This window comes from Plodia interpunctella, chromosome 11 (genome assembly GCF_027563975.2).
Source record: "Plodia interpunctella isolate USDA-ARS_2022_Savannah chromosome 11, ilPloInte3.2, whole genome shotgun sequence".
Lineage (NCBI taxonomy): Eukaryota > Metazoa > Arthropoda > Insecta > Lepidoptera > Pyralidae > Plodia > Plodia interpunctella.
In genome coordinates, this window is record NC_071304.1 from 6,001,525 (window position 1) to 6,029,287 (window position 27,763).

Consider the following 27,763-nt stretch of genomic DNA (forward strand, 5'->3'; position numbering starts at 1 on the left):
GAAAAAATACCATTGTTCAGTCGACAGCACGATTTCGTCTAACTTTGATGTTATTGTGAACGTAAAAATGTACATAAGACTGTACTATGGACATAACTAACGCTGTTTTTCATTAAACATTTGTTTTGTCTCGTTCTGTCAACGGTAAGTATTGTTAAATGTGATAGTGATAAAACATACTTTAATATGCTTTATCTTTTTTATGAATAATGAGGTAACAACATGTAACAAATACCTAGTGTAAAAAACAACGATGAATAAGTTTCAATATCAAGAACTGTATTATCGGCTCTAGCTATTTAAGTACATAGCGGATGTAAACAAATTTCATCCACACGAAGAACTGTTCAATTTGTGTCCTCTTCTGTATGTACAAATACAAGTATACATATCACAAATATAAGAACATTACATATAGGTACTTTTTTCTACCCAGTCCCACAGATATAAGAACTGTAATGTACTTATAACTGTGACTCAGTCCTAAGAGTTACTTAGCGCATATTATTTTACCATGGAATTAATAAGTACTCGAAGTACTTACTAAATCCATGCATTTTATAGCTTTTTATACGAAGTCAAAAGTGAACTGTCATATCCTACAGACATGGTACAGACAGACAGCTTTTGACTGTGACGTACCATTACGTACGTACCTAAGCTGTCATTTCAAATGAGCTTGCATTTACTGTTTTGATTAAAAATTAATAAAGAAATATTGTTCTGAATTACATTAAAAGGTATGTTTTGCTTTTATTATTAGTTTCTTTAATATTTTGTGATATTAATCAAAATTATAACATTCAAACATCTTATTTTGCTTGTGTGGTAGTGTGTAAGAGCTAATCGTATAATTCAATTTTTAAATTTTTTACTCCTTTTCAGTTTTGGAATTAAAATGACGACTAACGGTGATATTGGTGGCCTAGATGCCAGTGGAAAAATAGTTAAAATGGAGGTATATATTTCTGGATATAATTTTTTTAAAAGCAATATTTCAGAAAGGTTATGTTGCTTCTAAAGTTAAAAACCTACACTATCTTTTTTCTCATGTATATTATATTAAGAATTTCGCAATGATGAATACATTACATACATACAATATACTCAACTTATCTAAAGGCTTTTCTGTAAATACTCTTAGGTGGACTATAGTACTACTTGTGATGAGAAGATACCGCTATGGAAGTCCTGGGCTGCCAAGGGGAAAGTCCAAGAAGCCATTGACCAACTCTTGGCCTTGGAAAAACAAACCAGAACGGTGAATATAAAAATGTTACTTTACTTGTAAACTACTTACATACACTATTACTACTTATAATATACCACTTACTAAATATTTCCTGTTAATATCGTAACTTGATTTTATTCATAGTCAAACCCCATAGTTGTCTTGTACATTATGTACTTGAATATTTTTTTGAAGAATGTTGAGTTTAAAAATACTACTGTAATTTATTTTTGTTTTATAGGGAGCAGACATGGCCTCAACAGCTCGAATTTTGGTGACAATAGTACAAATATGTTTCGAGGCGAAGAATTGGTCTGCTCTTAATGATCAAATTGTGTTGTTGTCCAAAAGAAGGTAACGGTTTAAAGTAAAACTTAAAAATATATTTATTTATTTATTTAACTTTTAGGATGCCAGTCTGAGCACCAGACAAGTGATCAGTAGACAAAGTGTTTGCATTTCACTTCTCATCATCGAATGTATTCAAAGTTAGATGCAGTAAACCAATCATATTGCACCATAGTGGCGCAATAACAACCAAACTGCAATGTGATTGGTTTACTGTGTCTCACTTCAAATCTGTTCGATGGTGAGACTTGAAATGCAAACCCACACTAACCCCACATACTGGGACCATTTCACCCATATAAACTACTAAAAATATATATTGTTAATTATCTTTATTATCGTGTAAGTGCCTGAATATTTGTATGCAATACTTTGGAAAATATAATGCACTGTACCAAATAATGTTACATCTGTATAATGGGGTAGATGGCAATTTTTTCTTATTATTATTCAAGGCCCTTATATTGTTAAAAACAAAAGATGAATTCAAGATTTTAGGTTTTTATGATGGTTTAGTTTCCAACCAACTTTAAATGTTCATATAATGATCTAGCAGCAATGTTACAGTCTATGGTTTATCACAATAGTCTTAAATATAAGTCATTTGTAAGTTTTATATTTATATTTTTATGTTGTGCACATATATTTATTTTATCTAGAGCATGCATATTTTTTTAAATTTTGACCTTGTCACTTGTCGTCTACTATATTGAACCTATGTTTGATAAATCATAAACTGATTGATTTTTTAAATTTATGTAATACACTGTGTATTACATAAATAACTAATTTGTACTATGTCTCCTCAGCCATAAACAAAAGAAGTTCTTCTATTTTTTGCTATTTGCTTTTCTTTTAGATCTCAACTCAAGCAAGCTGTAGTCAAAATGGTGCAAGAATGTTACACTTATGTTGACAAGACACCCGATAAGGAAACAAAAATAAAACTCATTGAAACACTAAGGTCAATAACTGAAGGTAAAATCTATGTAGAGGTTGAGAGAGCCCGCCTCACTCACATCTTGGCAAAGATTCGAGAAGACGAAGGTAACATAGCTGAAGCTGCCAAGATTATTCAAGAGCTTCAGGTGGAAACTTATGGGTCAATGGACAAAAGGGAAAAGGTGGAGCTTATTCTAGAACAAATGAGGCTCTGCTTAGCGATCAAAGACTACATTCGCACACAGATCATATCTAAAAAGATCAACACAAAATTCTTTGAAGAAGACAATACACAGGTGGGTAAAGTAGCTAAAATTACTGTTTACGCTCCTATGGTTCATACAAATTAGTTTCGAAACAACTTGTTCCTCATTGTGAACTTTATGGTAAGGAAATCTGAACTCTAGTTTTTTAATAGATACGTCGATTTATTTGTTTTTATGTGAAACAGATGAAATGGCAAAATTACTCCATTAACATTGTGTCTTTTAATGTTTTTAGGAATTGAAAGAAAAGTTCTACCGTCTCATGATCGCCGTAGACCAGCACAACGGCCAGTACTTGGCTGTTTGCCGCCATTTCCGCGCGCTCGGCCAATCAGCGGGCGCCGATGCACTGATTGGCAGCGTCGTGTTCCTCATTCTGGCGCCGTATGATAATGAACAGGCTGATCTGACCCATAGACTCAATGAGGATAAGGAATTGGACAAACTGCCTGAGTACAAGTAAGCATATTTATTGAAATTTACGATGTTATTGAAAAGCAGTTCCAGTACATTTTCCTTCAATTTTCAGGCACTCGTTAGTATTTGTATCATTGTTAGTTGTTAGCTAGTTTCTAATAAAATTTATGATGATAAATAGTATAAGGTATGTACCTTATACTATTTAGATAGATTTTTAGCTAGATTTTTTTTTCTCCAATGATAAAGTCTCCAATGCTACAAGAGTAATCATTTGGCATGGTAAAAATTGGTACCTAAATTGTTATGAGTACTTATTATAAAAAAAAAATATTTTGCATATCAACAAATATTTGTTTTCAGGCAACTCTTGGGCTTGTTCATAAACCCAGAAATCATTAGATGGAATGTTCTTTGTTCAACATATGAGAAGATGTTGAGGGGCACTCCATACTTTGACTCTTCAGATGAGAAAGGTCAGGAGCGATGGAATGACCTTAAGAACCGAGTTGTGGAACATGTAAGTTATCATTTATATTTTTTGTTAAAATTTATATCTACAAATGTAATCAAATCATTCATTTCCAATTAATAATCCAAGTTGTAGGTCCTTGGACTTTATCAACAAAAAAAAATAATTAAGTATATCCATGCCAATATTCGAATTGCCAAAGTCTGTCTGTCTGTCCATTCAGCTTTCACGGCTAAACCGCCGGACTGATTTTGATAAAATTTTGTATGCATATAGTTAAAGACAATAGTTAAAGACAGTAGTAAAAAACCTTGAAAAACTCCTTTCAGGCGCCATTCATATCTGGAATAAGTTACTTCTGAATGATAGTTTAAAAACCAAATTAGTACTTTGGTCTTTGTCCTCTTGATACAATGTTGATTGATTGTCTGGTTTTATATTTATATCAAAATTTAGATAACATAATGTTGAGATATCATATTATTTAATGTAAATCTACACTATCGATTACCAATATTATTTCCTCAATACCAAGCTACATTCTTTCATTCTTCTTGGCTGACATATACATTTTATTCATACGAGAACGAAGCCTTGAATGGCAGCTAGTTTATTGCCGCCTAGTGATAAAAAGATCCATGATCATACATAACTCTTTCACGGACATTAAACGAAACACAAAAAAAGTTGATTTATTATAACCCCTTTTAACGTTAAAAGTCCTCGGCCGCATGCCAAATTTCATGTATCATTCAATCGGTGAAAGAGTAATAAACATACATACACCTCCACAAACTTCGGATAGTATAGGACACAAATGCTTGCAGAATATCCGCATAATGTCGATGTACTACACGCGCATCACGGTGAAGCGCATGAGCGAGCTGCTGGGGCTGGGCGAGACAGAGACGGAAGACGCGCTGAGCCAGCTCGTGGTCGGCTCCGTGGTGCGCGCCAAGATCGACCGTCCCGCCGGCGTCGTGCACTTCAGGTACGTACGCTCACATATCGTGCGTGTAATATTGCTGACTGACACGTCAGATAGTATTCGAAAATCACACCTTTATATTCATTCATTATACATAAAACAAACTATAAATAAAAATATTTTCCAAGCATAAATAGATAAATAAATATAAATATATTAGGACAAATCACACAGATTGAGCTAGCCCCATAGAAAGTTCGAGACTTGTGTTATGGGATACTAACTCAACGATACTATATTTTATATCAAATACATAAATAGATAAATATCCAAGACCATTTTCCATCATGACCCGACCGGGGACCGAACCCGGGAGCCTCTCCGAACCCTCTCGGTTCAGTGGCAAGTACTTTAAAACAAAAAGCATAGCAAACAAAAATAACGTACCTTGTTATTCCAGCCTCAACATGGACTCGTCGGACCGTCTAAACGAGTGGTCGAACAACCTGAATACGCTGATGCAACTCGTCAACAAGACGACGCACTTGATCAACAAGGAGGAGTGCGTCCACAAACATTTGCTGGCCACAGCCGAGTGAAACAATATTTATTACTGTATAAGATTTTTTTATTTTATCGGTTAGTTTAAAAAACTTTACTGTCAAACTTTGTTCCATTTTTTAAAAAACGGCTGAAATGACGGCGTTTTAATTTTATTAATTAAAAAAAAAACGTTCTTTATCTGATCTGAGCGCTATTCCAGGTTCCTTTCTCAGCCACAAAGCCAGGAGCCCAGAATCCGCTTTGCGACTATTCCATCTCCACTTCCCATGGTCTTCGGCATCCTTAGTTATCAGACCAATATTGGAAAGTCACGTATTGGCAATCTGGTGCCTCCATTTTCTTTGAGTGTGTTATTGTTAACACTGGTGTCAGATTTGATTTAAGTCACCTAAAGGCATCTAACATGACCGACATGGTTACCGACATCTAGTGGCAAGCAATCGCATAAACTCTAGTGAACTTAGACATTGTTTTGTAGTAAAGTTGTTTAATTGGTTCATATTTCAGTCAAATAACCTATAAATAGATAAGTATAACAGAATCATCGTTATCAATATGTTATCTACAATACATCCTATTACTGAAATGTGAGCCGGTATTACTTATATCTATTTACACAATCTAACAACACCAGACGAATAAAAAATAATCAAATGCATTTGTTAATTTCAAGCTGGCATTGAATAGCGTAATTGGTTTAGTCATAATAAACTACATTTAAAGTAATTTTTGGTTTTTCTTTATTTATATTTATAATAGTTAAGTTTCACTACATAGTCTGTTTTTTGGATTGTTCAAAATCTAATTTATTCGTATAATAGATTCACACACTTTCATCAGAAATTTATTGGTGAAAACTGTACAAAAATCCCAAAAAACTTCGTTTTTTGGTTTATCTACATAAAAATAGACAGACGGACGCGACAGGGACTTCTTTATATAATATGCAAGGATGATCTCAGCTAATTGACTGGGGTCAATTTGTTATTAGTGTGTTAACTTGCTGTGGGTGTCTGCACATGTCGATCTCACGCGATAGATTCTTGAGCATTGGTTTTATAAGTTTAATTTATTTAATTAACGCTTTAATTTATAAATAGCGATTTATCCATAGATAAAAAAAAGTTGGTATCGAACTGCTTACTATCAGACGCGTTATCAGCAAAAGGCAACGCAAGCATATTTCTACTAAACAAATGTTTTATGAATTATATCGATAACTTTTAATAATTACTACCTAATAAAATAAGTTATTATTACAACACTCCTGGATAAAGTCACGAATCTATGAACTGATATTTTACTTTGGATACGATAAGATAAATGATTCGTCATGACTACTTTTAATTACTGCGATTTTGGTCGTCGATTCATTTGAACACGAGTGTTGCAGTGTTCAGTATGTTATCTTTTTTAATTTCTGGGTTAATTCCAGTCGCCTTAGTATTATTATTTAAATATGTGAATAAACGTTATGAGCCACCGATATTTGGTATATATCAGATGAAGAATAAGAATTATTGGTTTAAGTTTGTGTTTATGTTCATTTTAATAAAGCTTCGACAGGTATGTATAGATTGCATTTATATTTCTGGTGCTTTAGTTTTCATATTAAAATTGTTTTTATGAGTCAGTTTATAGTTTCTCTATTAGGATGTAAGTGTAAGTACATAATTACAATACTTTCTTAAAATAATAAATAACAAAGTTATTAAGTTATATTAAAATGAAAATTTTTAGTTTAATTTATTAATTCCCGATTTTTATCGCATTGAAATAAAATATCCGCTAAATAGTTTAGCGAATAGTAACATGAATTGCACATATTTTAGGGTGCCGTAGCCAAATGGCCCTTATAGTTTCTAAAGTAGTAAAAACTATGCAGTGAAAAACTGTAAAAAATGGGTATATAAGTTATACTTATTGTTAGCACACACACACATACAGTACGAAAATGTAATCACGATATTTATATTTTTAGCTATTCAACCACGTGAAACGTTTACTCGAGGTGGAGTCCGGGCGAAGCGCCGACGGCATTGCGCACGTCCATCAGCACGATGTCGCTCTGGAGCAGAAGTATTTCCTGGGAGATAACCCACATGTTAGTACATACCTACCGTAGGCTTCGCGCTTTCTCCATGAATGTGTAGCTGTCACTCATATAAATATTTTTTAAATAACAATTTCATTTTTTCGCTCTCGACCGATCCAGAGATTCTGTGTGTTCGAACTAACGTATTTATACATATAGATTTCCGTATATAAAAATGGTATATGAACCTTATTGTCGAATGATTTCACTAACATATTTTTTTTTACTTTAGGCAATAGACGCAGTTTACTTCAATGGTGTATCTGAGGATGCAGTCTTTGTGTGTAACATCGCAAGAAAACAAGGGTTTGTCTGTGACGCTTTGTTAATGTTGAAGGTAAATAAATATTATTCTTTAATTCGCTATATCATGCACGAAACTGTACGTCACAACCACTTTACGTCTATTTACCTAATCAACGTCCCACCGTGGTAACTAAACAACCATCAAGTTATCATAAACAACAGCTGTCTGTCATATATAGACACAATGATAGAACATGTACCTAATGACCACGGATCCACTTCGCGTATAATCACTGAACGAAGTAACAGTATTCGCTCATAGTAATCACAGAAGTAATAAACGAAACAACGTTATTTGTCTAATGCCAATTATAATTTTTCGACCTCGTGGCTTCGACCGCACGAAAATAACTTTTAGATAGGTAGTTAGTTACTTGGGAACCACGCAGATTTTATGGAGAAAATATTTTGTAATAGTTATGTTGACTGAATTTTGAAATGATTTGCAATATTCACTTGTTTAAGTGTTTAATTTTCACGCACTTTTTTGAATAGGTGAACGGAGAAGAATTGCTTTTGCACCCGAATTTGCCTGAGACGCGTATGAATCAGGAACGTATTGAAGAAGGGGAATATAGAGTTCAAGGCATTGAAATCAAAACCTTCATGCCGATGAGGACTTGGAAGATTTCCTATAATGGAGAACTGAAGTGAGTAAATTATTCCTATCTACTCGTATTTCTTGAGTAGGTAATTTAGATAATGATTCCTAACGAACATTGATAAATTCAGCCAAACATTTAGAAAGTGCCACGAATTGGCCATGATCTATAAGATAGATAATGTACTTATTACACGATAAAAATATGAATGAAAACATGTAAACACCTATCCGAAATATCTAGTTCTTTTGTAGATTGTGACAAGAAACAACAACGACACTATCTTAGAACTTATAATCTTTTGTTTCTTTGAACTATTGTTTAATAATTACTTTCATTCCATATGTTACAGGTCAAGAAGTAATCCAGACAAGAGAGTGAATGTGAAACTATCATTGACGTGGAGCGCTCACTTCCCGCCATTTAACTACGACACGCAGATATCAGCGTGGAGTCTGGCCCGCGACATGGCGCGCGAGCAGTGGTCTGCCACCTACTTCAAACTAATGAAAAAGTTTGTAATAGTTATAGAAAATAGGTCATGCCGACCGACGTACTTGGTTTCTATAGTCGAATTTCGAACGCAGGGCAATCATGGCAGGTCTGAGAGGTGCGGGGAAGGGGCGAGGGCTCGATCGGTTTACATCATTAAATGAACATTATATGTATAAAAATAATTCAGCGTCATACAATTCAATTTAGATCTAAATAAATAGTTAAAATAGTTTGCTAATAAGAACTTTCAAACGACCGTAATTTATTAAATACTTACATATTACTTACACGTAAATAAAAATCTTGTAATTCTATCAAAAATAAATTGTATTTCTATTTAAGAAATTTTCTGTTTGTGTTATTAGGATTTGCTCGCCTTGCGCCAAATTGCTAGTGCGCTGCTTAGCCACTATACCTTCATGTTCGTATTTTAAAATTATACAATATTATTACTATGATTTTATGATAAAAAAAAAAAAAATTCTCAAAAGAAATCTCGTACTCTCCTGTTGTACTTATTTGGAATTACAATGATACAAATTTCTGTTTTCAGGTTACATCAAACGCATTATGAACAAATGGGGTTCATCAAAGGTACCGTCACTCTGAATGATCAAGAGCACGCAATGAGCATTCCCTGTGTCAGAGATCACAGCTTTGGTAAGAAAATAGTATTTTAAATTCGAATCTTCACGATAAAAATAGATAAGTAATAATTCACCAATAAAATTAAGTATCGAATAATCCTCTCCTCTAGATAAGATATATTGACCCCTAGGTCAGTTTGCATTGTGTGCTACTGCTATATCCGTTTCAATGGAACTTTGTTAGATAACGCAAAAACCACCGGACAGATTTCTATCAAATATGGTATACAGGTAGAATTTATACGGTACTGTTCTCGGGATTGAAGCGCAGTTAGTAGTACTGCTGGAAGTATTATATAAAAGAGTAAGAAAGCCATGTTCCCGCACTGAACCGCTGAGAGTTCCCTCCTCGGGAGCAAATCCTGGGTGTACCATGCATTGTCGTGCAAGCTAAACGCGTATACTAACTTTTATCTCAATCGATTGAAGATATCTGCTTCAAAATTAAGTTGCAGGATTCCATCCAAACAGACAAACAATTATAATTACATAAAATAAAATTTTGTTTGATAAAAAAAATATTTATTTTTCAGGTCCCTTCAGAGACTGGCGCACTTTCCACCGATACGTTCTGCATTTCATTTTTCTAGAAAATGGAGATTCAATAGCTGTAGGCGTAGTATCACAACCATCTATTTTGTCACAGTAAGTTTTTCTGATAGTTATGGCCTTTTAAAAAACCAAGAAACCATTCTTACTTATTTATTCGTATTTCAGACATACCTATCGCTATAAATTATCTTTCAGTTTTTTCCAGAAGGTATGGTATAGAATGCTTTTAGAATTAAGTCCGTTTTTGTGCGATATTTGTAAATAGAGTTTAAATAAATAAATATTGATAGGTCCACATATCGCCGCGGGACTTCTTACGCGTGGTCTGTAATAAAATTTTAACATATAGGTATAATAAACTGATCTTGCTCATAAAACACGTCGAAAAGCATTGACCTAGCGAATCATTAATATTGTTATTATTGAATATCTTTAATTCTGATAACTATAGCTTGTTTAGTAGGTACAGATATTTTATTGTATATATGGGCATTTTCTTTGTTTTTCTTTACAGTTTGACTATCGGATACGTGTGCCGCAAATTAGACAACCAAAAAGTATTTCCCGTCGACTCATGCGACCTGCAACTGTATCAACATGGAGAAAATAAAATTATGCCCAAAGACTATGCGTTTAGTTTTAATGCAGGTAATATTTTAATACTACGTTTATTGGACAAGAATAGCATTGAATTAATTTGTGGCTTAGTGATAGATGATAGATAGCATAGATTAAAGATCTTTACAGTAAAACAAAACATAAATACTAACATAAAACGATCCTCTCTGTCACACACTTTTGTAATTAAACTAAACTTCTACATTTTATTGAATAAAAGGCTTCTTTTTGGATATAGGATTGTTGATGAAACGTATTCATATTTCGTTCCAGGTCGACAATCCTACGTGGTCCGGGTAAGCTTTAATGACGAAGAGGCGTTTTATATTGGAGATGGAAAGTCTGCTAAAATTTACGAAAGGTGGTGTGCCGTCGAAGTGAACGATGTCAAGGGGCGGGCGTGTGTCGAATGTCAATATAAAAACGTCTGATCAAGATTTGTATTACGCATGTACTTCTAATAACTTTTTGATGCAATATACATTGCTATCTCAGGTCATCGTAATACATACCTGGGATGGCACAACTTGTGTTCAGTTGGTCCAACCGGAAAACTCTTTCGTATTGCGATGTTTAAACAAACGTAGGTATATCACACCTTTCACCACGAGAGATAGGATCACGGAAGAAAGATATAGTACCACATCCAAAAGTTATTAGCAGTGCAAGCTCCAGTATTATTTGTAGCTTCATGGTATAACGTTGTCCACACTGGGTCAATGAAAGTGTTATTTCTTTTTATAATTCGTGTTAAAAGGAGATAGAAACAAATTCGTTTGCTTAATGGACGTAGTGTTTCACAAGTCTTCAAAAGGATTTTAATTATTGGTAACATCACTATAACTTACTATTTACTCAAAATCTATTTGAATTTACGGTTATTATTCGAATGGAAGATATGTTTGCAGCAGAATATGATGTTCAAGGGATGAGTACGCTATTTTAAAATAAAATATTGTATTTACTCAATTATGTTGTGAGATCGAGTGTTAATTCATTTTGTGAAACTTAGTTATTAGCATGGCCGCTCTTGTGTGCGCCGTAGGTATTTTCAGACTGGTCGTGGAACAGCCACTTTAGTCGAAATAATTAATGAAGCTTGGGAATCCAAGCAAGATGTCATAGGTATTTTCTGTGACTTATCGAAAGCTTTTGACTGTGTAGATCATAATATACTCAAAAATAAACTTCAACATTATGGTGTCACTGGCGCGGCTCTTAGTGTTCTTTCGTCTTACCTAGATAATAGAACACAGAGAGTAGAAATTAACAAAACAATTTCCGATAGTGCACCTGTTCACATAGGCGTACCTCAAGGCTCCATTATCGGTCCCTTTTTATTTTTGATTTATATTAACGACCTCCCATGCCTTGCCCAACATTTATGCGAAGTAGTTCTATTTGCAGACGATACATCCTTATTATTTAAAGTCAATAGAAAAAGTGAAAACTATAACTTTATAAGTAATAGCATGTCGGTAGTGCTTAACTGGTTTACAACCAACAACTTAGCTCTAAATACAGAGAAGACAAAATGTATTACATTTTCTCTCTTAAATAACTCGCACAATGTTATACCTTTAACAGTAAATGGTAAAGCTCTAGAATGGGTACATAGTACTAAATTCCTGGGCATTACTGTGGACGACAAATTAAAGTGGGATAAACATATTGAAATCACGGCCAAAAAACTTAGTACGGCAGCTTTTGCAGTGAGAAGGATCAGACAGTGTACGAACATAGATACAGCTAGACTTGTGTATTTCAGCTACTTTCATAGCATTATGTCCTACGGACTATTAGTTTGGGGTAATGCAGCTGACATAGGAAAAATTTTTGTATTACAGAAAAGAGCTATCCGTTTTATTTATGGGTTAAAACCTCGAGATTCTCTTCAAGAACTCTTCAAATCAATTAACATCCTCACTGTTGTATGTCAGTATATCTTTGATGTGCTTATTTTTGTCAAATCAAATTTACATTTATATAAAAAATTAAACGAAGTAAATAGTGTAAACACTAGAAATAAGCACAAACTTTGTATGAATAGATTCAGGCTTAAAAAGGTTCGGCGGTCTTTCGTGGGTCAAAGTGTAAAATTATTCAATAAACTCCCTGCAGAGGCTATTAATCTGCCAATGAAAAATTTTAAAATTTATGTTAAGAAAAATTTAATGGATAAAGCGTATTACACAATTAACGCCTATTTGACTGATAAAAACGCTTGGATCCTCCCGACAACTTTGCCACTCCACACATGATCTCCTAATTTTTATTTTACTGTTTTTTATTATTTTATTCACAATTTTGAATTTTGTTATAATAATTCGTATGGCATTTAAATTTTATTTGTAAAACATGTACGTGATTTGTGATCTTCAAGTGTCTGAATTATACTTCTATTTCGACGAATAAGAATTGTAATTATGAAGTCATGGGAATCGAGTGTGTCATGCTCACTCAAATGGTCAATCTGGTGGTGGCGTCGTGGGCCGGTTCGTGAGGTTCCCTCTATTATGGTTGAGCTACGCGATGGCTGTCCCATGCGTCAACTCGTGAACGGGTGCTGCCAGAGGGAACTGTTCATCTCGTTTCTCATATATCTTCATGTAAGTTAATTGTGTTTCACATCGATATATATATATATATATATATATATATATATATATATATATATATATATATATATATATATTATAATCAGCACTCGGATCACGATCATAACCTGTTTTGATATACCTTTTGACTATGTACATTATGTACTTTTATATATTATTAGAAAGAAAAGAAAAAAAAAAAAAATTTTTTGTAAGAAACAATAATGGTAAGCCGATCTGGCATGATAGGGACCAACACTGTTCAAATGAGTTTCTTTCGGCATTTCTTCTCAGCAGTGGTCGTTCCGAAATGCCAGTAGTTTCTAGCTTGTGAGAAATAACTATAAATTTAAAGATTGACGAGAAAAAGTGCCTGTGAAGGTCTAATTTCTGAATATGATTTGAATTTGAATTTGAATTTGAATTTGAACTGATATAATTAATTAATAGAAATAATTCTCAAACAGTTCATCTTGAGGAAATTGTGCGAATGTGCCTATTGAAAGAATTGTTTTTTAAATAATAATAAAACATTGTAAACTTATTTTTTATAAATTATCTCAGCTCATCCTTGTCATCCCAACTATATAAATGCGAAAGTGAGTATTTTAACTTTCACGCTTTATATATTCAGTCTCTTTCAAATATATATACTTTTTTTAAATATATATACATAGGTTTAACTGAAAAATAGATAGGTTTTCAGTTCACACATGTCCTTTTATTGGCTGTAGAAAAAAAGCATGTACATAATTGAGGTAATATAAATAAAAGATGAAGTAGCGAGGAAAGTTAATTATATTTAGAGAAACATTTTGTTACTAATTTACATTTTAATGAGTACAGAAAATCTGATGTCTTTTGAAATTAACATGTACTAAGTTTATACTATGATGAATGCTCATGAGAAATAAAGGGTAAAAAAATACTTCCTGTAGTTAAGTAATCGATTCGACATTATATTTCCCTAAATTATTAATTAATATTTCAAGCATTTAAAAGTTTTAAAAAGCACACATAACAGTCATTAATATGTAAACGATAATACTGATAACTAAATTATTCCTATAACGTTAAATGTAAAGCAAACATTTTATATATTTCGACGATCGCTTGGTTTATCGTAAATAATATTATATAGTTGCAAATTTCATACTATCCATGAAATGCAGGTTGTCAAATTAGTACACGATAGAAGTTAGGCAATAAAGGGGCTTCGGGGAGTCAAGGACAACAATGCAACCAGAAACACGTGAGGATAAGAGAAAGCAATCAACAATACAAGTTTGAAAGTAGCTCAAAATCACTCACTCCCAAAATAATAACTCCACCGCCGAAAGTTTAGGTGCTCAGCTGCACCCCATTTAGAAAAATGTAGTTGCGTAATCGGACACAACGTTGACAACCTGCAAGATACCTGTCACACAAACGACCCTTACCAGATTTTTATTTTCATATCAACACAGCTGCCTTATTTTCTGGTCCCACCTATATATTTTATAGTATTATATCAAACAATATTCTCTTTTATTCATAAAAAAGTTAAAGCATATGTCAACTGAAGTCACTATCTCACTTTACAATATTTGTGATTGACCGAACGAAATAGTACTTTAATTTTTATGAATATGAGGGTAAGTCTACTACTACTCGCTATTTCAAAGCAAATGTCTTACATCAAGTTTATATAATATCATAGTGTCACTTAGATAAAACAGCACATATTATACTACGTTCATACTCGAAATTTACAAGAATCTCGACTTCAGTTACGAAGTATGGAAGACAGTTTGATACATTCTGTACTTCAGAATTCAGTTACATGTAGCTATTTTATTTGGTAAAAAAAATGTCATAAATCTTTTTGTAAGTGGCGAAAGATGAAAAAAGTAATATATATATATATATATATATATATATATATATATATATATATATATATATATATATATATATATATATATATATATATATATATATATATATATATAGGTACTTAATTAATTTACTCGTAGGCCTACTAACACAACCACACTCTAATATTTTTTGAAAAAATACACAATTTTTTGTTTCTACATTTACTATAGAATTTAGATTTCAGTTACATAAGTAACTTTGACATTAATTATATTGACATAAATTTATTGTTCAAAATGTTGTGTAGTTTTATAAAATCTATGTTCTTATTTTACAAGATGTGGCAGTTTTAGTAGTCAATATTCAAAAGTATACATACAGTACAGATTGGACCACTACATCTTGGTGTACATGATTAAAACGACAAATTCGCTTTGTTATTGAGTTCAAATCGACTAGTCTCTAATTAACTACTACCTTATATAAATGTTACCATCCAACCGATACTAACCATATATTATTATATAAATAAATCGATTTTTGAAATCATACAATAAATAAATCAGAAATGAAACTGTGTACTTAAATACAGTATCCAAATATTTGGATAACAAATTTGTTGAATTCTATTCTAATTCACTTCACAAAAACACACTAGTAAATTTAAATTATTATAAAATACAATAAATAACACAAAATCAATAGTATCTCATAATTGTGAGACTACCTTAAAATATAATTAAAGGTTCTTAAACAAAAGAATAGAAAACAAATTGACATAATTTAGATAGGCGATGAAATGAATGACGAATTCGATCAATTCAATTTTTCCATTTTTTTCTACTCTTTTCTGCTACATTGTACCCGACTTTTTTGTTATGAAGGAAGGCCCCTTCTAACAATAACAAGGTTTACAACAATGTATAGAAGATTAGACTGTCTGTTAATAATAGGCACTAAGTTAGATTTTAGAAATCACTATATCGTATCCCAATTCAGTTTTCATTTTTCCCAAGTCATTTTCAATGCCCAATGAAAAGTTTAAACATTATTATTCTTTTCTGACAATTAGGCTTAATTCAGTAAACATAACCACACGATATCACTAATTGGCCTAACTCACGAAATCCATTCAGTAATGGAAACGGTAATTTACTGTTTATTTGGCGGTAAACGGATTTCCGCCAAATTTAATATTCTTCCATAACTCTAAATTGATATTGTCTTCAAGAAAATATTATTGACTCATGTCTTATCGAAAATCAAACCTGATGTTTTCAAAGTGACCTTATCAAAAAAACTTCGTGGGATTTCCAACTGTAATATAAATTGATATAGATTCATACATATATGTTTTGGAATGCACTATGAGACTAGAAACAGTGTAGAATCACAGCACCTATTGAAATGTTCACAACATTTCAAGATGATAATATAACACAGGGATAAGGCATGAAATGTTCAAGTATATAAATTCCATATTATATCTAATCCATAATATATAAGGCTCGCTTTTACAGCCAGTCTATAACGAGTAGAAATTTTTAATGAACTACATTTTTGCTACGGTTATACCATTTGGTATAACCGTAGAATGATCAAGATTGGATGAAAAACACCCGGTGTTGCCAGCCAAGAGGACACAGCGCTCCCATTTATTTTCTACTCCTTATAGACGATACTACAAACAATTTTCGAACAGTGAAATTTTACCATATTATCAATACATATATAGCTCTATTTTTTATTCCAAAGGAACATACGAAGCGACGGAATAAGAAGCGGACAGTTGCATATATAAGCGTCACAACAAAAGCGTATTTAACGTAGTATAATTAGCTATATAGTTGTACGAAATAGCTACTTAAAGTATATTCGAGATATATTTTTTAAGATAATCCACAAGAATAATATAATATAAGTTGTCTGACTCGTACCATCCGTACTGACTAGATTTGTCTTTTTTGGTAAATAAAATGAGCACTTTGTACTGTAAATGTAAATTAGCAGCAAAATAATACTATGTCTTTTCAATTTCATTGCACTTTTTAAAACTTATACTAACTTAGGACCTGAATAAAAATAAATAATAAAATAAATAGGTACTTAAATATAAAATTAACTAATAAAATATCATCAAATACTGCTCAGCTTTGGTGTGCGTTAAATTAAATAATAATAAGTTATTTTTGTACTTCTAGAATGTGTAAATTGTAAAATTTAGTTGTAACTCGTCCTGTCCCTAATAGCATATAGACATTATCGAAGGAAATACATTCAAATGATCTCGAATATGAAATTTAAAAATATACCTATTTAGTTACAACAACATGTGTCTTTGACTAGGTATTTTTGTAAATATGGTCTTAATTGGCTTTTAAAAAATAAAACAAATAATTTAACAATTGTGCTTACGACATCCAATCACATCCAACATATTAAATAAATAGTAAATAGGACATTTAGCTGAAATTTATAATAATTCAATCAATTGAAGGCCGTAGTTAGGAGTTTGCAAATCGATATCGACTGTTGCAATAAAAATCATAGTCGAATTTCGAACGCAGGCAATCGTGGGTGCTGAGGTGCGGGGAGGGAGGACTGCTCCTCGCAGCTTAATAAAGAGCTGTTTTGGAAAAATAAATACAGATATAGTATCACTTGCTTTCATACTTTGTAACAACCCTGACTGCATGTTCAACGCTTAGCAAGGCCGTCAAAAAACTATATGAATCTCATTAAACTGTGGCCATACTGTGATTGGTTAGCTGCGTCTTACTGCGAAAAGTTTCGGCAGTACCTAGATATCGAATTACAAACACGAACTGCAGCCTCGAAACTCTTTATTATGAATGCAACGACAAAATTTTAAAAAATTTAGATTTAACTTTTATAATGCAGACAACACATGCAAATCATACAACTGTAGGCTGGATTTTACATGTGCAGATAACACATGTAAAATCCAGTAGATAGAAACAGAGTAACGATCAATATAGTGATCAAATGTTTCACGTACTCTTTGGTTTCCTCCAAGAATATTTAGTTTTAACGAGTCCTGACTTCTGCCCGTAATATAACATTATTATTTATTTAGAGCTATCAGGTGTCCCACTGCCGTCCTGTTACCAATATAACGAATAAATAAACATGCATTATTATTATCAATGATATAGTATAACGGCACAAGTCGGACACTATTGACAAAATGTATGTAAAAACGTTTTATTATGCACACTGGCATATCACATACAGGTGAACACGTGCGAAGCATGTGTTAGTGGGTTTATGGGTCGAACTTGTAAATCGTCAAACTACTAGAGAAAACCAAAGATTTGTCGTATTAGTCATAAAATATATCAAACGTTGATAAATCTATTTTTGTATATTTTCTATTATCATTTCTTGTTATTATTCACGCACCCGATTGTTAAGCTTTGTTTACACTAAGGAATATTGATTGCTTTTATTGCTCAGTACAATTTACATGAGAAACACGATGTACTATTTCACTACGTCCATGAAATTGACTGAGACATCTTGATAATTGTGCGTTAATATTTAGACAGCCTGATTGAGTTATCGACCACGAGGTACAGGGGTGCGGGGGAATGGGGACAAATGAACTCGAGATTTCGACCATATCCCATATCGATATATGAAGCTATAGAACTATAGATAATAATGTAACCAGCACTCTTAAAATCTTTTTAATGGAAGGTGCATAGTGCTTTTTATGTATAGCCTTTTGGTCTGCCTTCGCGCTCCTGTATTCCGCGGGGTGAGGTATAGTCTCACAGTTGAGCTAGTGTAAACAAGGTTTTAACTTTAGCGGACTGGATGCTCCGACATTATATGGCGGAGATACAGGTACAGCGCACTAGATTGGACTTTACTTGCATGTGTATTTTCACTATTACGCGAAACTTCAGTCTCCAGCCGGGCTTGCCGCTAGGATCTGTTGTACCAGATGTTATTGCAGTGTACACACCGCGGACGTGCCGGGCGCGTGGTCGAGCAGCGCTCGGCGCCGCTTGATCCCTTCCAGGTACACCTCGCGGTTGAACAGGCCGGCCGCTAGAGGGACACTGCAAGTTATCCAGGATTCATGATACACTGGCCACTGATAAAAGAATAAGTCATGATGTGTTCCAAGTTTAAATATTTTTTCACATTGACAGATACGAAAGGAGATTCCAGCGGATAGTCTTGACATGTGAAGAGTGTAGAATTTTATTGTAAATTTGGAAAAGTTTATTACAGTTAAAATTAATTACCACTACAAGTTAGCTTAATTTATTTGAGAGATATTTCTTTTCCAAGTTCCATTTGGAGCTGTGATGTTGCAAAAATTGTTTAAAAAGAATGCCAGCCCACACGGGCTTTAAAAAAAATAGATTTAAAAAACTTACACGTCAGTGCCGGGGCGGAGCGCGGCACAGAACAGCCCCCACACGGGCTTGTGGTCGCTGCAGCTGAGCGACTGCACGGAGTTGTACGCCACGCACTGCAGCCCCGACGCCGGCGCGCTGCTGGCCCGCCGCAGCCCTTTCACACGTTTTATAAATACCAACTCGCATTAACAATATCACAATCCACTTCCCACTAATAATATGAAGGCGAAAGTTCGTGGGCATTTTTGATACCTTTTCACGCTCTAATGCCTGGGTCAATTTTTATGAAATATGGTACTGAGACAGCTGATGCCTTGGATTATAACAAATAGATTACTTTTTACCCCAAAAGTACGCGATTCCCGTACGATTTGGTCGTCATAAAGTCAGATAGTAAATGGCGCTTCATAAAGTAGCGCTACTGTGCATAAAGTTAAAAACGTAAGTACATGTTTCAATAATTACAACGAATAATAAACCGCGATTTGAGTACATTGGACCCACAATACAAGCTTAGTGCTTCATGTAGGCGACTGAGTATTATACAATTATTTATTTCATAACTACATATTACAAAACAAAGTGACTGAAAGAGAAACTGTCAGATTACAATATGTTGAACTGAAATTGGTACCTGAGAATGCGGACGCGCTATTGGGCGTGCACCTGGACTTGAACAGTATCCTGTCGGTGTAGGCCGGCGCGCGCTGCTTGCTGGACGTGTCGAACTGCTGGCTGCCGGGGTCGTACTGGAATCATTATATAGTATAAAACAAAGTCGCGACCTGCTGTCTGTCTGTCCCTATGTATTCTTACAGTAATTACATATAGTAAAAAACAAAGTCGCGACCCGCTGTCTGTTTGTCCCTATGTATTACCATAATTACATGGTATGAAACATAGTCTCTTCCCGGTGTCTGTTAGTCCCTGTTTGCTTAGATTTTTAAAACTACGCAATGGATTTTTGATCCCGCATCCAAAATTTAAAAAAGCTAAGTACTTTTTTTATAGACTGATTCAATAGGAACATGCAATATATATTGCACTCGTACGAAGTCGGGGTGAATCGCTAGCTAGTACTAATAAAACAAAGTACACTGCTTAAAAATTGAATATTACAATATTGTCCTTATAATCTCACTAGATGGCGTAAGCAGTACAAACAAGTAATACAGATAATAAACTAAATTTACATATTTTTTGACACAAATTTTAACAGTACTTGCGTAGTCTTAAGTCTTAATTCCACATCATCGAGGTCTTTCACAAAATATGGGTCACGTCATCGACTTATCTTGTCGGTAGTTTTCTCCTATGCTTCTACGGAACAGAAGCAGAACCAACTCAAAATATTTAATACCTTGTAATTTAATTAAATTACCTTTTGTACCTATTTACAAAAAAAAATACAAAAAAATCTTATCCCACCCATACAAAGAATAAAAGATGAAGAATGAAAGGAACGTATGACGAATATTACGTATGACATGCGGGAGGAATAAAAGTGAAAACTGGCTTAAAAGTGACAAAGACTCCGATTACTTTATAGGTGTAAATATTAAAAAAAAACCTTGTAAGTAGGAGGAAACGTGATTGGGGCTTCTCTGAAGTCTCTGAAAGCGGCGCCGTCTTCTAACACCGCCGTCAACTGGTCCGCGTGCAGCAGGCCGTGGGGGAGGTACGGCGGAAGCGGAAACTGAAATTTATATTACATAAACAAAATTTATTAAAATAAAATAAAAAGTAAAATTTATGGTTTTTAATAAGATTAGGTTTAATACCGCCGTCACCGTCCCCAAATCACCGTACCGTCCTCAAATTTGAAGAACAAAGAGAAGAATCATTTTAATACCCGGATATAAATAATAATGCTGGAGGTAGCGCAAATTTGATTAAGTTTTGATTTTTTTAATTCGAAAATAAATCGATAAATGTGTTTTTTTTTTAGTGGAACAGACTCTAAATTAATAAATAAAGATCGTTGAAATAAAATGGATCACCTGCGTCTGTTCTATCCAGCGCAAGACAGCGGCCCGAGGCTCCCCGAGGCGGAAGTTCAGGTCGCCGAACCAGAACACGTAGTCGAAGTTACTCGTAACGTCTGGAATTGTTTACATTTTGACCGACCGGACGGATTTTCGTACTTTTGTATGGTTTTCACCAATGGATAGTGTGATGAAGGGAGATGATGACAAGAAGTAATTTGTTTTGTACTTATGAAGTACTTTTACTTTCAAAATTCTGTCAGAATCCTTTTATATTGTAAAACAAGAGTTCTCTGCCGCTTCTGTTTGCGTCTGTTCGCGATAAACTCAAAAACTATTGTACTGATTTTTATGCGGTTTTCAATAGATAGTGTGATTAGGAAGGTTTAGGCATATAATTTATTATGATATGATAAATTATATAAAGCCAAATAATTCGTTTTTATTTATATCTATTAGACCCACAAGATCAACTTATCACATGATATGTTGGCATGCATAATCTATGGTAGGAATTCTATATTTTCTATCAAGTGAATCCACTGAAACTATCAGGTTAAGATTTCTATTGTATTCAATGTCGATATAGCCACATACATCGGAGGAATTATGGCTACATTTTAAAAATCTATTTCTTTAAAATATTTTGATGCGCGTTCGGCACTACAATACGGCCATGTCACTGCATGAAAATATATTAGTTTAAGGTTTTCAAAGGAAATAAAGATTATTCCTAGCTACGAACAAATTAACCATATGTGTAACAACACATTATAGAAGTGATTATCTTAGTTGTCAAGATTGTTTACGTTAAGCACATAAAAACGGCCATCCTAAACAACGACGCTAAGTTATGTAGGAGATTATGTTCGCAGATACGCGGGTGTTTTTCCGCAGTCAATTAGTTAAGGAATAAAATATACACTGCATATAATACCTTTACTCCTATGTCGACAGGGCAAATTCTTTGGCAAATCAATAGACCTAATGATCCTCTTGATATCGGAGACTCTTTCCTTAACCTTTTCCTGGTGAGCCGTCAAGTGCGCGGTGACGAACAGGAAGGTAGATCCGAAGAGAGCGAAAGAGATGGCAACAGCTCCTTTCGTTCTGAAAGCTGTTCCAGGACGCACTGAGAGGTTGGCATCTTCAGGAAGGGAACAGTACCATATTAGGTCTCGACGTACGAACACTGTCAAGTGGAGTGTTCCTGAAAAATACATATATATATTTATAAAAATATATGATACAAATAAAAAGTATTTTTGTAGCCAATAAAAGCAAAAACAGTACAAAATGATAATAAAATATCAAAAAGAAAGTTGAAAATTGATTTATAGAAATGTTCAAGGTAACAGATTTCTGAATTTGTAAATTGCTTGTTAATTGCTCATATGCCATGGGCTTTATAAATTATATTTGATTAAATACTTAATTTCATTGTTTGACAACCATATTACATTTAAGTTGAAAACTTATGCTATGCTAAAATAATATACTTACCTAAATAATGTGAATGCAATAAAATATGAGATGGTCCCAAGACTTCTTGGATGGTAACTTCCCATTCCGTTCTCTCAGAGTAAGACTCTTGGGTTCCAATTGCAAATATGTCGGGAACGTGTTTCACTTGATTGGGAAATATGAAGTCAGCCAGCTCCCTACATAATAGAAAGTTAATTAAATGAAAAAAAGGTGTTAGTGCAACTACAGTTTTGAAGTAAGGATAGTCCAACTTTTGGTTACAATTTCATAATCTTTCTATTCATGTTCAGTATCTATGAGAAACAGTAATTATCTATTCAGAAAAAAATTACAAATGATTCAAAAATGCCATCCCCTATTACATTTGTATGTTACTTGCCATTAAAAGCTTATTATTGATAACAATGTAGGATAGTAATATTTTCTGAAGTCAAACAGAATAAATACATAAGAAATAGCTAAACAATTTACCTAGGTGGGGCTTGTCCATTCATATTCCATGTGCCCACAAATATTTTGACTTCCCTATCTGGAAAGACATGCTCCAACTCAGCAGCCCCAAGTAAAGAGTGGGACGCCAGTCTGCCATATAAGTAATTCCTGATAACAATATATGATATATAATTATTATATTACTTTTACATCAATAGCAAATCCCACATATTTTTGTCAATTCTAATGGAATTGCACACAAGTGTTTAATAGGTATCTACTTAATTATAAAAAAGATACCTTGACAAATAATTTAAATATTTATATAAATAATATATTTATCAAAAAAGCTTTCAAATTTCTTATGTATAAAAAAAATATGTTAGGTATAAGTCTGCATTAATTATCACATTACATGAATTGGTAGCTGTAAGTAATAAATAAATAAAATCACTAGTTTAATGCTTGTGGCAGTGAAATGAAAAAGAAACAGTAAACAACATTGGAATATATCGAAAGAATAAGAAAACAAAACCTTTGTCTAGCTTCCTGTGTGGGTATGAGACGTAGCACCTGAGCGGCAAGTAGAGAGTTTCTGGCCAGGCTGTCAGTGCTGCCGGCGCGAGACGTCGACCTTGTGATTGTTGACTTGCTCCTATCACCAATATTTATGGACAGATTTGCTTTATATGATATTAGATCAGCTTTATAAGATTGTAAATTATATCCTAAAAAGTCTATATATTTATTACCTTGATTAGGTTTGACAAATAAATAAAGGATCAAATTTAGGGCTAGTTTTAATAATAAATGTAGTTGTTTCACAAATTTCAAATTTTTGTACCCTAATGTAAATAAATTTAAAATTCTTACCTTCTTTTCCTGTCTAAGGAACTACTTCTATCACTTTCAGGAGATGATGAACGACAGAGTGGCTTGGAATCATTAGAAATTAAATGGTCAGCTGAGAGTCTTTTAACAAATAACTTGTTTTTTGTCTTAATACCTTCAAAGGAACCAGAATGCTCAAAAAACTTTTTATTATCATCATTTTTAGGAAACTTAATAGTTGCCTTAGGAATTTCTTCACTTTTTGACTCACTTAAACTATTATTTGAATTGTTTACTGGACTACATGGTTTAGATTGTGATTCCTCTCTGGAAGGTTGACCTTCGACAAGGCTTCTAGGACGGGACCGTCTAAAAAATGTACGACAACATTTTTGGTTGCTATCACTGTCGTTGTGAGAGTGGTCCGACTTGTGGCTAGAGTTAGTACCGTGAGCTAACTCAGTAAGGGAATTCTGTTGGCTCCGCGCTGGGTCAGATTGTGTATCAGCATTGTGAGCGCTCTGTGCTAAGAAAGGATCCGCTGGTGAGATAGGACGAGATATTCCTGGACTACATTCATCATTTAAGTCCGTATCAACATAGCAACCAACTTTAGGAGACTTCTTTACGAAGAGGCGTTTTCGAAGTGATAACTTTTGCTTGGACTTAGTTGGCGACGTTGTCATGGTTGAAAATTCAACACGGAAATCTTTAACTTATGTTAATAATTACATTTTAATCTTTTTCAAAGATAACATAACCTACAAGTACTACGTCTTTTAATGTCATTTTATGTGCATGTCAAAGTCAATTAAGTCAAAAGAATAAAATTTTACTTGTTATGTTTCTTCACTAAGCAAATACCTCTACAAATAATCTGCCGAAAAATTCAAAATTCCTGTGTTTTTATTTTAATCAATTCAATTTGTGCCCTGCATTTTTATTTTCAAAAGCTCCGTTGCTAAGGAAACTATTGGTTAAACAATGTGTTTTGTTTTGGTCGTAACATACCTATATACATATGCAATTATTCATACATTTATTATAATAAGTACTCAATTACATATACCTACATAGGTACCTTATTATCCACGATATACGCAAATTCCACATATAGAAATATTCAACAGAAATTACAACAAGACTTTTCGAGTGCTTAAAGTTTCTAAAGTTATAGTCAAATCAGATACTTTAACCTCTAGCAAAGTAATTTATTTATATACATAGGCACCTAAAATATTTAAATATACAATACTTCATTACAAGTCAAATCCTATACGCAAAATAATTAAATAGAATAAGTTTGCCAAATTATCCAATCACACTCATCGGTCGCAATTTCCGCTATTCTCATGAAAAATTACGCGAAATTCAAAAGTAACTAAAACTTTACGTCATCCATCTTAACACGATTTTCAAATGACATTGTAGGAATATTATACGAGAATGAAGGATTGGAATATTCGGACCCTCGCGCCCTTTCTAAATTATGGGAATAACATTTGAAAAAAAATCGGTACATAGTTATGTACCTATTTAAATTAAATATAGATCAGCAAAAATAATAAAATTGAAATTAAACAATTACAAATATCTCATTCAAATAGAAAACAATCTGCCTGCGATGGATTAGTTCAGTGAAGATTTGTCAATATTACGCATTAACGTACATATAGGGTCTTACGTTAGTTAAATCATGAACATATATACTAAACTTATAATCGAAATATTGTCAGTCATATTAATAAAATCTTTGTTGCCTTTACTGATTTCATCTTTCGCAGACTGAAATCCCTCGTTTCCTCTTCGTTCTATTTATTCTATAATACTACACCGCAAGACAAAATTACAGATAAATAGTAGTATCAAATTATTTGTGAGTCCATGCAACGATGCTGCTCCTCCAGTACCCGGAACCAGTAAGTTGGCACCCTCAAACTGCGGTGTGGGGGACAAATTACCTCCTACCACTGATTGGATCCCATCACCTGCAACAGGTAATTAAAATGTCATGTTAATGTGTCAATATAAATAGTTTTATGATGTATAAAATTGTGATTACAACAATTTACATTTTTATTTTTTTTTACGTATTCAATTATGGGGTTTATTGAAAGGGGAAAGTAGGAAAGTAGGTGATACCTGCGGGGATTAAATCCCCAGGCTTACCTTTGGATCTCATGTTCAAAATCTACTTAAATATAATATTTTCATACGATGGCAAGATAAATTTACAATTTTCTTCACAGAGTCACGTATAGTGGAGGACAGAGGTCATATTTCAAGTGTTCTCGGAAGATTTAAGTACTACTAACGTTGCTGGGTGAGCGGGTTGGATTTAACCTAAGCACTTTAAAATAAGATCAACTTACCAACGTTACAAAGACTGTTTGTGCAAGCTCTATAGTAAGTGCGATAGGTCCAGTCAGACACCTCGTGATTGAGGTACGCTGGATCGTCTTCACAACCCCTAACGAAACTAGCTACCACTCCTGGAGGGTCCTGAAATTCAATAAGTGTTTCTTATTTTATCCATCACTAACTTATTGTCACTACCACTTACTGTAACTGTAAAGAGATAGCTTTACGAGTTTAACAGATGACTGACAGATCCATGTAAAATAAAACTCCAGAAAAATGTTACTTACGTTCAACTCCTGTCTCAATATGGTGCAATACGTGTATGGGCATTCCACATGATGAGTGGTGTTGGTTATGGTCAGGCAGGACTGGTCGGTATCCATGGAATTAAAACTGCAGGCATAGCATCTGAACGAACCTGAAAATGTAAGATTTTGTAGTTACTGTAATACAATACAACATAGTATGAGGAAGTGTCTTTTTTTCTACATATTTAGGGTTCTGTATAAAAATGAAAAATACGGAACCCTTACCGTATATAGGATCACTCGTGCATCTATCTGTCCTAGCCAATTTGCTCCGAATACACTGGACCAAATTGGGTGAAATTGGGTGTTATCAGATGTGCAGAATTTTTGAGGAAATTAAAGTTTTGCAAACTTTATTCTGTCATATATCAAATGAAAGAAAGCTTAAAATGTTGAAAATAAAAAATATAGTTCATTGGTTGTAAAACTTGCTTACAGAAAAATCTATAAGAATTCTATAAATTGTACGGAATGCGCTCTTCACGCGAGTTTAAACTCGCACTTGACCTATTTTATTTATTGTTTCGCAGGTTTACTGCAAGTAATTACTATGGAAATGAGTTGTAACCTTTATACTTAGTTTCCTTAATTGTATTATTTTACGAAAATAAAAACAAAGAAAATTTGATTGGCCTGAATTATTTTATAGTAGGTATACGATTGATTTGAATCATGTTGATGGATATACGACTTACCGACAGTTTTCCCAATAAGAGCACAAAATAACAAGATTAGAAGTTTTAAATACATTTTAACAAATATTAGTATTAAACAATACAAAACAATATCACATACACTAAAAAGGAGTGTGGTAATTTCCGATTATCAATTTATGAATAAGATATCATTATATTATTTTACTATCTTATCATTAACTACGTATTACTTCGCGCTAAAACAATCTCGGCAAAATAATTAATTATATGTTATTATCATAAAACCGACTGATCAACATCAGTGATATCGAGGCATTTTCCGGTACATCGATATACATTCCGACTTATTCCAACTAGATTTAGGGCCTATTTCA

The 27,763-nt window shown here is 33.4% G+C and overlaps 4 protein-coding genes across 5 annotated transcripts; 2 read left to right on the forward strand and 2 right to left on the reverse strand.

Annotated features, from left to right (window-relative positions):
- The first annotated feature begins 574 nt into the window (after positions 1-574).
- On the forward strand, positions 575-5,894 carry Rpn5 (Regulatory particle non-ATPase 5). 2 transcript variants are annotated; one of them, XM_053751508.1, is made up of 10 exons: positions 598-740; positions 886-958; positions 1,145-1,261; positions 1,473-1,585; positions 2,439-2,817; positions 3,023-3,246; positions 3,568-3,724; positions 4,504-4,667; positions 5,065-5,243; positions 5,368-5,894. In XM_053751508.1, exons 2-9 carry the CDS (start codon positions 899-901, stop codon positions 5,201-5,203), a joined length of 1,353 nt encoding a protein of 450 aa, XP_053607483.1. In that variant the 5' UTR covers positions 598-740; positions 886-898; the 3' UTR covers positions 5,204-5,243; positions 5,368-5,894. The 2 variants fall into 2 exon arrangements, with proteins under 2 accessions (XP_053607484.1, XP_053607483.1); XM_053751509.1 differs by having other exon boundaries at positions 575-740; positions 5,065-5,894.
- A 575-nt stretch (positions 5,895-6,469) lies between these two features.
- Positions 6,470-11,463, forward strand: LOC128673569 (uncharacterized). The gene is made up of 9 exons (XM_053751510.2): positions 6,470-6,734; positions 7,150-7,272; positions 7,496-7,600; positions 8,065-8,219; positions 8,524-8,685; positions 9,220-9,326; positions 9,847-9,958; positions 10,380-10,513; positions 10,757-11,463. The coding sequence occupies exons 1-9, from the start codon at positions 6,570-6,572 to the stop codon at positions 10,912-10,914; spliced, it is 1,221 nt and encodes a 406-aa protein (XP_053607485.1). The 5' UTR covers positions 6,470-6,569; the 3' UTR covers positions 10,915-11,463.
- A 4,081-nt stretch (positions 11,464-15,544) lies between these two features.
- On the reverse strand, positions 15,545-25,152 carry INPP5E (Inositol polyphosphate 5-phosphatase E). Its single transcript, XM_053751676.1, has 10 exons — positions 24,107-25,152; positions 23,769-23,888; positions 23,273-23,401; positions 22,820-22,977; positions 22,254-22,526; positions 21,332-21,432; positions 20,902-21,027; positions 19,966-20,080; positions 19,350-19,485; positions 15,545-19,025 (listed from the first exon to the last, which is right to left on the reverse strand). The coding sequence occupies exons 1-10, from the start codon at positions 24,748-24,750 to the stop codon at positions 18,911-18,913; spliced, it is 1,917 nt and encodes a 638-aa protein (XP_053607651.1). The 5' UTR covers positions 24,751-25,152; the 3' UTR covers positions 15,545-18,910.
- Positions 25,153-25,260: 108 nt separating this feature from the next.
- On the reverse strand, positions 25,261-27,587 carry LOC128673673 (uncharacterized protein). Its single transcript, XM_053751677.1, has 4 exons — positions 27,429-27,587; positions 26,713-26,843; positions 26,437-26,566; positions 25,261-26,052 (listed from the first exon to the last, which is right to left on the reverse strand). Exons 1-4 carry the CDS (start codon positions 27,481-27,483, stop codon positions 25,880-25,882), a joined length of 489 nt encoding a protein of 162 aa, XP_053607652.1. The 5' UTR covers positions 27,484-27,587; the 3' UTR covers positions 25,261-25,879.
- Between the last annotated feature and the right edge of the window lie 176 nt (positions 27,588-27,763).

Coding starts and splice junctions, on each gene's coding strand:
- Rpn5 (XM_053751509.1), top strand. CDS start 899: ATGACGACTAACGGTGATATTGGTGGCCTAGATGCCAGTGGAAAAATA. Junction 2,818..3,022: donor TTGAAGAAGACAATACACAG/GTGGGTAAAGTA, acceptor TAATGTTTTTAG/GAATTGAAAGAAAAGTTCTA. Junction 3,725..4,503: donor AGAACCGAGTTGTGGAACAT/GTAAGTTATCAT, acceptor AAATGCTTGCAG/AATATCCGCATAATGTCGAT.
- LOC128673673 (XM_053751677.1), bottom strand. CDS start 27,483: ATGTATTTAAAACTTCTAATCTTGTTATTTTGTGCTCTTATTGGGAAA. Junction 26,844..27,428: donor TCTTATTGGGAAAACTGTCG/GTAAGTCGTATA, acceptor TTACATTTTCAG/GTTCGTTCAGATGCTATGCC. Junction 26,567..26,712: donor TATTGAGACAGGAGTTGAAC/GTAAGTAACATT, acceptor ATTGAATTTCAG/GACCCTCCAGGAGTGGTAGC.
- INPP5E (XM_053751676.1), bottom strand. CDS start 24,750: ATGACAACGTCGCCAACTAAGTCCAAGCAAAAGTTATCACTTCGAAAA. Junction 19,486..19,965: donor TAGCGCGTCCGCATTCTCAG/GTACCAATTTCA, acceptor AACGTGTGAAAG/GGCTGCGGCGGGCCAGCAGC. Junction 19,026..19,349: donor CTCCGCCCCGGCACTGACGT/GTAAGTTTTTTA, acceptor GATAACTTGCAG/TGTCCCTCTAGCGGCCGGCC.
- LOC128673569 (XM_053751510.2), top strand. CDS start 6,570: ATGTTATCTTTTTTAATTTCTGGGTTAATTCCAGTCGCCTTAGTATTA. Junction 7,273..7,495: donor TCCTGGGAGATAACCCACAT/GTTAGTACATAC, acceptor TTTTTACTTTAG/GCAATAGACGCAGTTTACTT. Junction 9,327..9,846: donor TGTCAGAGATCACAGCTTTG/GTAAGAAAATAG, acceptor TTTATTTTTCAG/GTCCCTTCAGAGACTGGCGC.